This window comes from Meriones unguiculatus, chromosome 2, assembly GCF_030254825.1.
Source record: "Meriones unguiculatus strain TT.TT164.6M chromosome 2, Bangor_MerUng_6.1, whole genome shotgun sequence".
NCBI lineage: Eukaryota > Metazoa > Chordata > Mammalia > Rodentia > Muridae > Meriones > Meriones unguiculatus.
Genome location: NC_083350.1, coordinates 82,411,961 through 82,426,402, shown reverse-complemented (window position 1 = coordinate 82,426,402; position 14,442 = coordinate 82,411,961). Strand labels below are relative to the sequence as shown.

Genomic DNA, 14,442 nt, shown 5'->3' with positions numbered 1-14,442 from the left:
GTTCAGTGGATCTACTAGATGTGACTTTATTTCTGAAGAAATTTCACCATCTCTGGAAATCATCAGCTCCTGTTAATAAGAACATGGGAAATCAAGCTTTTGTAGGTGCTTGTTTTAGAATATGCAGATGACAGCTGTGATAGTCAGTGATAGACTGGCGTGGGGTTAGAAAACATGGGTTAGCCACGCTCCGTCTAGTACTGAAGTTGTTCACTCACAAAGCCACATAGGAGCTTTTATTTTATTTTATTTTATTTTATTTTATTTTTTCTCTCAAGGTGGAGTTAATAACTGTAATTCTAAATTCCATCTTGGCAGACAAAGCACTACCATACTGACTGGTCTATGTCTCCACCTAGCGGTGACAGTGGGCTTTGTGTTTTAAAAGGCGTGTCACTAGAATATGCAGGAATGTTGTTTAGGTTTCAATAGCCTTGAAATGCATAATGTCGTAAACCAAATAGTTAAATGCAAAATGAGATAATTTGCGAGAACAGCAGGAAGCTAACAGGGACTCCTAAACTTGAGAACATCCTGGCTGATAAGGTTAGAATTAGCACTGCTCTCCCCGGTCCTTCTCTATGCTCACAGCAAAGAAACCACCACAACAGGTCCTTGGCTGCCTTTCTTGGCCGCTGATCTGAGAGGATTTCCGTGGTTTAGTATAAAACTTTTCTTTTCTTTCTGTGAACTAAACTATCTGTGTTTTGGGCAAAAGGATGGATGAAAAGCAGGAATTGAAGTTTTCATGGAAAATAAATCCAAACTATAGTTGGAAATTTAGTAAATTTCCCTCCAAATTATCTCTGGAAAGGTGTCAAGATTCCTTTTGTCAATAGGGTGTGCATGATATTTAAATGTTTTTAGCACCATCAAAACAGTTCCAAAACAGTGTCTTTAATTAGCTATTCCAGATAATCCAAGGTGTGGTGAATTTTAAAATATAAAACATGATGGCATGTAAGCTGAAGAAGTGTAACTAAATATCTGGCTGATACAGAGAGAGTAGGGTCCTGGCAGTAACGCATTCAAGATTTATAATGCCAGTGGTATCTGAGATAACCAGGAGTGCCATCTTGAATTGTCCAGGAGGGCCAGCCTGCATTTGCAATTGGCTGTCAAGTCCGCATAATAGACAGCTCAGACTTCCCTTCTTGCAAGGAGTATGTCGGTCTACTCCTCTGGCTACTGTGGTTATTCTCTGATAGATTTTAGTAGAATTAACCTGCTACACACATCTGTATAAACAAAGACATGCTCAAGTTCTTCCACATACCATCTAGGTGTCAATGATTACTAGGACTGTATGAGTAGACTCTTGTGCATGCATGTGTGTGTATGTGAAAGAAAGGTACGTCTCAAAACTATGGCTCACATGCAGATGAAACATTATCATTTTCTGTCTATGACAATTCTGTTTCCTTCCCCCCCCCCCATTGTACTAACTAGGAGTCTGCAGAAGACACCCAGAGTCTCTAAAGAATGATTCATTAGGAAAAGCAGTGCTCATTGATTTTCACTGTGGTTATTTGGCTAAATTAAATAAGGTTAAGTGAAAAGAATGTGAAGGAGATCTAGCTATTGCTAAGGTTCTTATTTAAAAGGTCTTAGTCTTAAGATGACGATATGGGTTTTAAACAGGGTGCTTTTAAAAGCATTTTTTTAGATTGATTTGTATGTGTATTGTTTTGTCTCCATGTACTTACATGCACCATGTACATGCGTGGTGCCTGCAGAGTTCAGAAGAGGAGAATCAAAGATAATGTCTGATTTAGTTCACCATGTGGGTGCCAGGTCATCCACAAGAGCAACAAGTGGCCGGAACCACTGAACCATCTCTCGAGTCCCATTTAATATCCTAATCACCTTGTATCTTAAGGGTTTTGATTTTCAAACTTATATCCACCTCTTTTTAAAATGAAATATTAAATACTTATTACTACTTTAAAAAGAAATATAATATTTTATTAATGCTTTGAGAATTTTATAAAATGTGTTTTGATCATATTCACCCCTCACTTCTCTCCTCAATTCACTTAAAATTTTATTATATATTCTTTGGTAATATCATACATGGAGGTAGTATTTTTAGATCCTCTCCATGCTCCCCAACGACTCCTAGACACTATCCCCCTCCTTCTGCTTCTTAAGATTTCTTCCAAAAATCCTAGTATAGACAAACAGAATCCCCAAACAAACAACAACAAAACAAAACAAAAAGCGAGTAAACAAACAAAAAACAAAATAAAAACAAAACAGAAATCCAAATATTATTTTGGAGTAGTGCATGGGCGGAAAGAGTAAAGCAGTTCATGTTTAAGAAACTTGCTTAGACCCTTGCTCTCCAGACGTGCACATACTTCCTCAGAATTTAATTGCTCTTTACTTTTGCCAACTAAAGACTATTCCAATATGCCCATCAGCGCAGTAGCAGCTAGTGCCTGATAACCTTGTTTTCTTCCTTATAATGAAAGCAGTACTTAAAGCTGAGCCCACGCCTGCTCTTTCTCTCTCTGTAAAGAATGGAGTGAACTCCGCGTTTATTTCTCTTATATGGAGATAGAAAAAGTTCTAATAGCACTGACAGCACAGCAGCTCTCTATTTCTACCTATGGAATGGTGAATTAAGCAAACCACAGTGTTTCGGTTTGTCTGTTCATGCTTGGGATGCTGATTCTTTGCTGAGATTTTTTGCACCTTTGATCATGTTGATGTGTTACATATTTTAAAAGATAAAATATCACCCATTATGTATGAATGGGTATTGTGACTTCCTAGACTCCATTTAATCAGCGATTCTCCTTGTAGAATCTCCCATCCAACACTACCCACCTGCCATGCTGAGTCAATGAGAGAACCACAGAGATGGGGAAGCACACCTTTTCTGCACCCATTTAAAGAAAAACCCATTTAGTTGCTTTGAAATCTGAGGACATTCCCTGAAAGTTAGGATGCTGCCAACCTGGGAGGTCATGTGCGCTGCAGAGAACCAGCAGGATCATTTTGATAAGAAAGACTTTATAACAAATAAGTAAGCATTTATAATTTGGTAGACTTAGATGGCTAAGTTCAGTCTGCTCTGGGCTTTTCCCCAGCAACATTAGGATTGGTTTGAAACAGCTTTCCTGTATGTGGAAACAAGTTCTGTGCAACAGAACCATACTTACTAGCTGTTGGAGTTCATCCAGGGTTTTTCAACCGTTTTATTATTTTGGCAGGTGAATATATTTGAATTCAGTTGTGAGGAGGGTAACTGAAAAGTAGCGGAATTTAATTTAATTGAAATGCTTGCCATTTGAGAACTTGTTTTGCAGGTATGGAGAGCTAGTTACTTAATTGAAACTCCCAGAATAATTTTGTCATGTGATACAAAGCATTAAACAATTTCATAGTGGGTCAAATAATTATCTTTTAATAAAACAGAAGAAAATTCTGCATCTGAGTTGACATTGTTCTATGTCAATCCTTTGGGTTTTATGTCATAGTTTTTCTTTGCCATCAGAGGAGAACTAATGAACAAAATAAATTTGGCATTTTCTCTTAAGACAGCAGTTCAGGGTTTGCAGTGGGAAACACTATCTCAGAGGTATATCTATGTAGACATGTGGCCAGCAGCTTTGTGGTTAAAGGTTTTAAAGACAATTTTTTTCAAACCATGCTGGCTTCTCAGAATAATTCTTAGTTTGCCAATCCAGTCCCAGGAGTGGTTTGAATCAGTTTAGCTCCGAATAGATCATCTAAGACTACAAAGCAAGCTTGAAGCTGGCCTGGGCTTTGCGGTAAGAACTTATTTTAAAAACAAAACAAAGTCTGGCATGGTGGCACATGCGTGTAATCCCAGCACTCAGGGAGGCAGAGGCAGGTGGATCTGAGTTCAAGGCCAGCCTGGTCTATAAAGCAAGTCCAGGACAGCCAGGGCTACACAGAGAAACCTGTCTGGAAAAAAACGAAAACCAAAACCAAAATAAAAAAAAAATAAAAAAAAAAACAGGAAACCACCAACACCCAAGATGCTTGTTCATGACTCCACGGAAAGGAAGGCATTTAGCATGGGATGTGGTGGGGTTTTCTCTGCTTGTTTGAAGAATCTTTATTTTGCTTCTAGAGACAGAAAAGTTGAGAGCTTACATTCTCGTAAATGGATTGATCAAGAGGGATTTCTCCCTAATATTTAATGTTTATGAAAAATACATTATTGAATCTACAGTCAAGCTTTTATTTACTTATTATCTTTTGCTCATTCGCTATAAAATTTAAACAAGCTTATAAAAAATAAAAATGGAACATCAAGCAGGAATTTCATTTATGAGACAATTTGGCAATAACATGAACAAATTTGTAGCATCCAAGCCAAGGTAAATGACACAATTGAGTTATCAGGAGGCAATAGTGTGACATTTGGGCATTAGTCATTCTTATACATAAAACTAAAACTCAGTCCTGAACAATGAAGCCAGAGCTCTGCCGAATGACAAAAAACAAACATTTTGAAACATTCCTAGGTTGCTAGATGCAATTCTCAGCAAAGACAGTTGCATCTTTTTCATGTTTAAGTCCCAAGAAGCAGTTTGCTAGCATAGAACTCTAATTAATTTCAGTGTGAAATGGCACAGGTGCTCTTTTGACCAGTAGAAAATATCAACTAAAAAGTACCTTGCTGTCGAGGGGCTTTGGGAATGTGAAGCAGTGTCTGCTGAGGTTAGTTTAAACCAACTTGGCCAGAATCAGTGAATAATTTTGATAAATGCATAGATAATAATTTAATAAATTTGCTTTCAATGATTAGAAACATAACTGTCCCTACTTTGTAGAATTTAGAAAATAAGTAAAAATATGGAAAACTTAGTGCACTTTATAAAACTTTATAAGGTTTTACTGGATTTGGGGTTGGTCTTATACACACAGTGATAACAAATGAAACAATGTGTGAGTTTGGTATCATATATCTTAAGTTATAGTCTCATTGCTTTGAATACTCTTTAAGGATAAAATATTTAGTGGTTACATAATATACCATTTTCCTTGCCACATCAAAATTTATTCAAATATGGTCTTCTGATATAGCACTTTCCATTTAACTTTCCTGTATAGAGTGTTTATCATAAATGTTTCTGTCTTTGCTTGATTTTGAGAATACAATATTGGGAACAGAATTGTCAATCCAGACTTTTGAGTTTCTTGCTGTACTTTGTCAAGCATTATCAGAAAGTTTATCTCTACCAGCTAAATTATGGCGGCAATCTCCTCTAGTCTTTGCTAGCAGCAAGGGATATCTTTGACTAGGATAGTACATTGGATTAGCAAGAAATGTAAACAATCTTCATTATTTCTAAATGTCAAAGTACTGAAGCTGCATGTATACCATGTGTATCTTCAGTCACTCAGGATGCACCAAGGAGTAAAGAAAATAAGCCAAAAACCAGTTTTTACTGAGCACATATTTACTAGGTAGAAGAAAGCGACAAATGAGTAACTTGTGTAAAAAGTTAGAACACAGCGAATGTCAGGAAGACAATATTGGGAAAACCAACGACTGAGGAACAATTGCACAACTTCACTCACACCCCCTGGGTCCAAGGAGAGCTGAGCATGGACATGGATGAGGGGCCGTCCCCTGGTGAACAGTCATCCCACTGGAGATCACAGCCCTAGAGAAAGCTGACTCTCCCTTGCTTAGCAGCTATTAACTGCCAAGATGTCTCGGCGGCGATGGAGTCACAGTGCCCCTCCCCATCCATGCTGGGATGTTGGTGGCTTCGTCTTGTCCAGATATTTTGCAGGAAACCCCAGCTGCAGTTCGTGAGCGAGTATTTCTATAATGTCCGGATAGGTTGCTTTTCCGTAGCCTCTTTGATCTCTGACTCCAACAATCTATCTGCCCTGTGTTCATTCATTCATTTCAAAAACCCCACTTAATAACTCATCAGTCACGGAGACGGCAGATTTCTCACCTCCGCTTCGCTGTTCGTGAAAGTGGAGTGTAAACAGAAAAAGCGAGGTGGAGCAGGGTGAGGGATGACAAGTAGAAATAGAGGGATATAAGCAAAGAAAAGGAAAAGAGAAACTTGGAAATCCAGCAGAGCAAATACCAGTTTCTGACTGCAAGAAAACTACCAGTCTGAGTGCTTTAGGGAGTGGGGTCCCCTAAGCAGCTTCCTGGGGCTCTGGATTATGACTTTCTTCATATGTCTAGGGCGGCATTTAAGTTAATGTCAGGCCTGAATGAGGTTTTCCTGAGAAAAGTAAGAACGCGTTTTTGTGCTGGTAGAAGACGCAGGCTATTCAGCTTCATGGCCCTGCACAGTTTTATCACCCTTCAAAGACTTTCACATTGCAGGAAACTTGCCTTCTTTCTTAGATTAGCATGATGTAAAAGACTCTAAAGTAAAACTAAGCGAAGAGGTTGAAAGAAAAGTAGGTTATCAAATTTTAGGTCAAATTACAATCCCCCCAAACCCAGAAGATTACTATTTTTAAAAGTCCTTAAAAGCATTTTTCTTTTCTGAGAAGAAAAATTATAGCCCTCTATGGCATAGTAATGAAATTTTCATCATATCATTTTAATATAGGTTATTGATACCCAAAATTATTTTTAAAATTTTGCAAGTGTCCAAATAAAAAAATAGTATTTGAAAGTAAGATAGGTCTGAAATATGCATGTGTATAGTAATAAAACACCCACTGGTAAGATTAAGTAAACAGAAAGATTTTATAATATACTCAAAATTCAGAATGATTGATTTTACTTTTCTTTTTCCCTCCAGTTTTATATTTTCTAAGTAAAAATCTTTACTCAATTTTAAAGCAAAGATGCATTTAAAATTGAATGTAAAGAAAAACTAACAAATTTGTTCCTGCAGAGATAGTCACCCAGTTGCCCCATTAATCTGAGCTTGTGTTTTCTATTGTGTTCAAGAGGCCTCTTAGCACTGATCTTGCTATTTCTACACATGAATTAGTCTTATTGTTTGGGCACATGATAACACACGACACTAGGTAAAGCTGAGGGCTAAGTCTAGGAAAAACATAACTGATTAGAAAGAGACTGTGAATTTTTTTATCTATTTCATTTTTACTGTTATTACAGCTAATAAAAAACTTTCTGAACTTGAGGGCGAATTGTGTATTTAGAAATATAGGTTAACTATACCAAAATTTCTCAATAACATTTCATTGACAAAATCTAGCTGTTTGCTAAACAAAGACTTTGAGCTACATGTGTTTTCCATAAACGTCTGAAGATATTTCCCACGAGAATGATTTCAGCTCTGTGGCCACTGGAGCTCTCGCGTTGCCCTCTGACTGTTGAGTGTTTCTCTCTTCCCTCAATTTCTACAGCAATACGAGAACTGGAGACCCAACCAGCCAGACAGCTTCTTCTCTGCTGGAGAAGACTGTGTTGTGATTATCTGGCATGAGAACGGCCAGTGGAATGATGTCCCCTGCAATTACCACCTCACCTACACCTGCAAGAAGGGGACAGGTAAGGGCCGCTGCTGCTGGGCGCGAAATCTGCATGTCACGGGCAGCAGACATGGAAATCATTTCATGAAAATGTTTCAAGCAAAGGCTTAACCCCTGGAGGTGCAAATTAGACCTGCTCTGTCCTTTCTTGTTGCCTAAGGATATTTTGCTCTCCCACGAGAATAAAAAGGTTTGTCTTCAGCACTAAATCTCTTTAGATTTTCGGTGCTTAATATAAAAGGGGGGCGTATATACAGGAAAACTGCCCATAACATCTTTAAGCAGTTGCTGCCCAAAGACCTGTGGATATTTTAATTCTGTGTGAAGACAACGCTAAAGACTTTGGCAGCAGAACTGTTGGCTGTAGCACGAAATACTTAGTTTTGTTTTTATGGGAAGATCTGGTGCACTTGGCTCATGTCAAGTTTTTCAGTGGGCTGAGAATGCAGAACTGAGAAACTGCTTTGGGGAGGGCAGTTAATACCAGTCTTCATCCAACAGTTGACTGTTTTTACTCATTGCTTGATCTTTGTGGCCATTTGCGCATTCCTTTAGAGGTGCATTTTCTACTTATAATCAGTGGAACAAAACTATCATCCCTTTGCCTGTAACTGAGTGCTTTCCACATTCAATAAACAAAAACATTTGTAAAGGAAGTTCCAGGATGAGAATTGCTTGGTTAATGTTAAGCAGGAAAAAACAAATACCAAGAAAGCTTAATTTTAAGTTTATGTTGTGTTTATCAATGACTAATATGTTTGAATTACTATGGCATAGAGTATAGCTGTATCTTACGAAAACAAATGTATAGTCCATAAAATACTTTTAACACTACTTGTGATAATGATTTTAAAGCATTTTAAATATCTGGTTCCTAGGCCAACCAAAACCCACCTCAAGAAAGAGTACAAACTACCAATGCAAATTGTAAAAATAATTTAAATTGTTTTTAATTCAAAAATAATATAACATAGGTTATATAATATATAGTGTATTTCATTTAATATATAATACACAACATAACATATATTGTTGTATACTTTAATAATAATTATATAATATTATATATTATATAATATATGACATATATTATTTAATATATGATATATTCTGATAAACATGTTGGCAAGACTTTAACATCCATAACAGATTGTACTGGGAGAAGGAGAACATTTAGACCCAGCCCTAGTTTAGATGAAACTCCGCTGCTGTCAATGACTGTTCTGCTGTTCTCTAATCCAAGGTAGCACTTACCCTCAAAGCATTATCTCCGTAAGAAGCTTTCCTCCTGTGCATTTCCTCAGCAATTCTGCACGGAACTGGTAAAAATAGCAAATAGAGTATTTGCTGTTTTCCTTTTTCCAGAATAACTTAATAAACTGTTTGTCTTTATTCAAATGTCATGTTTGCCTTCTGTGACCTCTGAATGGTCCCAGCATCATGCTTTTCATTTGTAGTCTCAACATGCTGTTTCCTAAGCTTGCTTGTTCTATAGCACAGTTTCACCACGCCAACACTGCTGACGCTTTGAGCAGAGTACGTATTTTTATTGTGATAGACTGTCCAGTGCATTGAGAATACTTAACATTCTCCAGGCCCTCTGTGTGCTGAATGCCAGCAGCACTCTTGTCTTCATCCTTCCTCCTCACTGTGCCAACCAGAAGTCTGTACACATGTTCGTATTCTTTAGAAGGTGGGTACAGGGTAGAGAGAAAGGAAAATTTGCTCTAGGTGAGAACTTTAGTTTTAGAGCCAAGAAAGTTTCACATGCATAACACAATATATTTTAAATTTCCCAATGGGGAATGAGTTTTGAAAGATGCAACATTACTTCATTAAAGAATGGATTCTTTCCCCATGGCTCTAGAAGAGTTTTCTAATGTCAGTGTTCACGGGCTTTGTAAAAGGTAGTCTTTTAGATATACCTGTTAGCCCACAGGCCCAAGTAGCTCTTCTAATTATTCATAAGAAAAGATGCTTACTGTATAGAAAAGTGCTGTTTTAAGAAAACATCTTCTTTCATGCTGTCCATATATCTTTGGAACATCTCGTTGATGTTTCCAAGTCAAAATTCTTGCCAAAAATAATGAACGTTTTTCATAACAACAGATTGTTTCCAATTTTTAAAGATTCCATAAAGAGAATTATGTGTAATCTATACCTTGCTTTTTGTTGTTGTTTTTGTTATTCTGTCTTGTGTTTGAGAGTTATCGATGCACATTCTCTGCTTTTGCTGCTGTGTTAGTGGTTCATTACGTGCAGCTACATTTCATACTGATTAGGTTCCTTGCTAATGAACATCTGGATTGCAGTCTGCCTGTTTACTCTTCTAAAGAATGTTTCTATGACGACCCCTAAACTTGCTCTTGGTAGACTTTTGTGAGTTTCTGTAGGACGTATATTTTCAGGAGTGAAGTTGCTGAGTCACAAGATCTATGTACCAACAGATTTACTAGCAAATGCCAAATTACGTCCTAACCTTGTAGCAATTTTTGAGAGGCTCCTGACCCTTCACTTCTTCTCCAGCATTTGATATTATTGAACTTGAGAAATTTTGGGCCAGTCTGGTGGGTATGAAATGTTAAACTTTTTGATTTAATTTACATTTTCTTGGATATTTGTTGACTATATTTTCATATATTTATTAGTTATTTGTTTATCTTCGTTAGTAATGTTTTTATTCACGCCTTTTCTTTATTTTTAGAAATTGGCTCCTCTTGTTTTGATTTGTAGGTGTTCTTATTACATTCTTATTTCTGGTTGCTTCACATATTCTACTTTGCAGTTTTTCTTTTCTCTCACATTATGGTTTTTGGTGAAGAGAACTCATTTTTCAAGGTTACTTTATTATTTCAATGTTTCTGTGCTTTGAAAAGTCTTTATGAACCCTAAAATCATAAAGATAATTGGTATTGTTTGCTGAATGTTTTATAACTTTGCCATTTGTGTTTGTGTGTTTAAGCTACCTAGAAATGGCTTTCCATGTGTTCTGTGAGGTAGGGAAGAAAATATATTTTGCTATAAGAATACTCGATTGTCCATGTTTTAAGACTGCCTGCCATGTTGTACTTGTCAGATATCACGCTTATATGTTTGGATCTAATTCCAACCTACTTTGCTAGCCTTGCCACTACCACATTCAACTAAATTATTTTAGCTTTTTAAATAATATTCACATATAATAGTTTTGAGGAAATCGGACAATTATTTTTAAATGATAAAAAGATATTTAACTTCTAAATTGTCAATAGAATACAGAATCACATACAATCAATTATCCGGCTGGTATTTTAATCTTCTAAATCACTGTATCCTCATTTTACCTGTTGCTTGCCAGTATCAGGGACCTGTTATAGCTTTTAATACTATAATAAATGGTGTGTGTAGGTGCAAGTCCAATAAAGCAGAAGGAAATTGGAGGAACTAAATATTAAAATTAAACCTGAATTTGTCATTGAAAAACAATGTTTTTATAAACAGCCTTCTACTATGTAAATGAATTTAATAATTACAAACTTTTAACATATTAAAAATTTGAAGTATAAACATGATAGTAACCCCAATTTCTGGTGTGCAGGAATCCTGGCTTCAGTCAGGCCCCAAACTACACAGCCCAGGCACAACAGTGTGTGTTTGTGATACCAATGTGTGGGAAGTGGAGGCAGACTGATCAGGAATTCAGTGTCATTCTTAACTACATAGTGAACTCAAAGCCAGCCTGGGATATGTGACACCCTGTCTCAAACAGCAGACAGAAAGACAGGCAGGCAGACAAATCTGAGACAGAAACACTGTCCATTGTTCCCTATTTTAATATAGAATAGATGGGACCAGATAACATTTTATTTATACTTTAGGAATATATGTCTACATTTCAAATCAGTTGTGTTGAGTATTTTATATTTTTTTTCAGGGAAGTGACAGTGATAGATAGTTAACTATTCTAAATACATCATTACCCAGCTCAAGATGGTTAATAAAATATGGGAGATAATAAGAAAGACAATAGCAATAGGCTACTTACTGGTGTTAGACAGATACTTTTTAATCTGAAGTTATTTTTTTAAAGTTGACCTTATGGATGGATAGATACATACATGGCCATTTAATTATATTGCATTTTAATAAAAATACAACTCAAAATAACATGATCTGAGGTAAAATCTATGTCCAGAGCCTCAACCTAAATACTTAAAATTGTTTCAAATTTTAAATTCTTTGTAAATGGCTTTTACAAAGTTATAAGATTGAGGCTCTGGGGTGTTGCAGTAAAGAAACAGTGTGATGTTGATTCTAATGCTTACCCTTACTGAAATTCTTAGATTACTTGGAAATAACACAATTTGCTTTTTCTTAGTTGCTTGCGGCCAGCCCCCTGTTGTAGAAAATGCCAAGACCTTTGGAAAGATGAAACCACGTTATGAAATCAACTCCTTGATTAGATATCACTGCAAAGATGGTTTCATTCAGCGTCACCTTCCAACTATCCGGTGCCTAGGAAATGGGAGATGGGCCATGCCTAAAATAACCTGCATGAACCGTAAGTCCTTTAGAGAGAACAGGCGGCCGTGCTTTCACCGCTACTAGGCACCTACACTTTACAGCTGTGCTATCGCTAGTTTAGGGTATGGAGCAAGTAAAATGTTGTGTTTTCTTTCTTTCTTTGTTTCCTTCCATGTAGCATCTGCATACCAAAGGACTTATTCTAAGAAATACCTTAAAAATTCCTCATCAGCAAAGGACAATTCCATAAATTCATCAAAACATGAGCATCGCTGGAGCCGGAGGTGGCAGGAATCGAGGCGCTGATCCTTAAAATAAACACGTGCTTCACCATTTCAGCCAAAGCCCTGACTTTCTGTGCCTTTCCTATCACCTCAAGAAGTATTAGCAGTTGGTTTGGATTTTGGGACTTCCATCTGGTCATTTGGGGTTGCTGTGCTCCTAAAATATTTTCAATGAAACATGGAATTTTTAAAAAGTGAATAAAATGAAAGAGAATGAGCGAAGAAGATACCATTTTCAGCCTATCTAATTTCTTTAGTTCTCTCTCTCCAGTGTTCACCATGTATGCCAGCCTACTGTACTATTTAAAAAATGCAATTTCAGCACCGATGGCCATGTAAATAAGATGATTTAATGTTGATTTTAATCCTGTATATAAAATAAAACATCACACTGAGTTAAGGCATATTTAATGATGACTAAGGAGCTTGCAAGGGCTTTAATCATTGGTCTGGCTGCTTTGCTATAATTTGTCTAGGCTGGAAATGGTTTTGTCTGCCCATTGACTGTCAGCAAGTTTGAGGATGACTTTCCCGGACAACCAGCAGAGTCTTGAGTTCTCTGCGCCCTTATCAGCCATGGGAGCCGTGCTGGCCCAAGCGATGCCTGGCTGATGGGGGACTGATGAAACTCTCGGAGCTCCAGGGTGCAACTCCATTTTGCCATGACCCTTTTTCTTCACCTACATGAAGGGCCTGGATGGAGGACTTTTCTATGACTTGGAACATTTTTTAAGGGTCAAAATGCTAATTATTAACGCAACCAGGTTTTCTTTTTAATGGCTTTCTTAACACTAACGCTGGTAAGGTAACAGATGAAGGTATTTGGAATGGATATAGAGCAAGGGTTGTGGGGGGATGGGGGTTCTTAAAACAACAACACTCGTGCAAAAAAAAAAAAACCTTTTTGTACATATAACCATTTTAATCCTTTATAAAATTTTGAATGTTCATGTATGAATGCTGCAGCTGCAAAGCACACATAAATAAATGAAGTAAGCCATACAGATTTAATTTATTGGATGTTATTTTCCCCAAGACCTGAAATCAATGTAGTATGCTAGTAATTTTTCCGTGTTAGCTTTTGTACTTTCTTCAAAGTTTGAATGCTTATAATATAGGTACTCTGTTCCTGATTAAAAAATGTGATGGATAGAATGTTCCAAGTGTTTCTTATGGAGAACGGAAAAGTGTTTAGCTATCAGTAAGTGGTGGTTGCCCATTCCAAGCAATAGTGTAAGTGTAGATCTAGTGTGGGCATTTCTTCCAGTTAGGTACAGTATATGTGCTGAAGTTTTTGCTTCTCTCTTCCCACCCATTTCCCCCTTGCATTTGAACAGTGATTGCTGAAGCTGGGATTGAATTACTATTTTAAGATATTTAAGGCTCAAAGTTAAAACCACTCATGGACAGAAGGCATTTAAGGCTTTTTCACTCATAACTTTACAGAAAACTACTTAGGGAAAAATACAAACGAAATATGATCAGAAGCCAAACTTTAATTTATACAAACATTGGACTATCATATGCTTTCTCATAAACAGGGGCAGATTTTATGTTTTATACACCAGATCAGGTAAATTTTCAAGAATGAAAAGAACAGTGAAACAACAGACTGGGATTGGTCCTATGTTGATTGTTTCTCATGAAGCTTTCCTTGGCTTAGAGGAAATGAGTGCACTCAGCACAGTGTCTTAGTAAGGTCCTGGGTCTCTGCAGTACGCGGAGTCCGTCCTAACATGTTCTAGAGCGCAGAAAATCACTGTGTTGACTTATTAGGGCTTTTTTTCCTTTTCATTACAATGCACATAATACTTCCCTGTATTTATATTATAACATGTATAGTGTAAAATGTGAATGACTTTTTTTGTGAATGAAAATCTAAAATCTTTGTAACTTTTTATATCTGCTTTTGTTTCACCAAAGAAACCTAAAAATCCTTCTTTTACTACACTGTGACTTGTCTGTTTATTTCCACTTTAAAGCCTAATACACACCAAATTTTTTTTATGTTCTGGTTTCATCATAGGGAATAAGCACCTTGCCTGGCTGAATTAACTTTGTCCTTCATAAATCAATTACCCTACTCACCTGCAACAACTGAGCTAGTCCATCTAGCAAAGCACTCATCTCCCCACTATGCATGAATCTCCAGTGTGGAAGAGGTGTGATAAGAAAGTGGCATGTTGCATTA

The 14,442-nt window shown here is 36.9% G+C and overlaps 1 protein-coding gene across 3 annotated transcripts in view; it reads left to right on the top strand.

Moving 5' to 3' along the window:
- Positions 1-14,199, top strand: part of Vcan (versican) — a 90,801-nt gene extending 76,602 nt beyond the window's left edge. For all 3 annotated transcript variants that reach the window (XM_021659975.2, XM_021659976.2, XM_021659977.2), the window contains 3 exons: positions 7,339-7,483; positions 11,822-12,004; positions 12,146-14,199. In XM_021659975.2, coding sequence (XP_021515650.2) covers positions 7,339-7,483; positions 11,822-12,004; positions 12,146-12,273 — 456 coding nt within the window. In that variant the 3' untranslated portion in view covers positions 12,274-14,199. The remainder of the gene's footprint in view (positions 1-7,338; positions 7,484-11,821; positions 12,005-12,145) is intronic.
- The last annotated feature ends 243 nt before the right edge of the window (positions 14,200-14,442 follow it).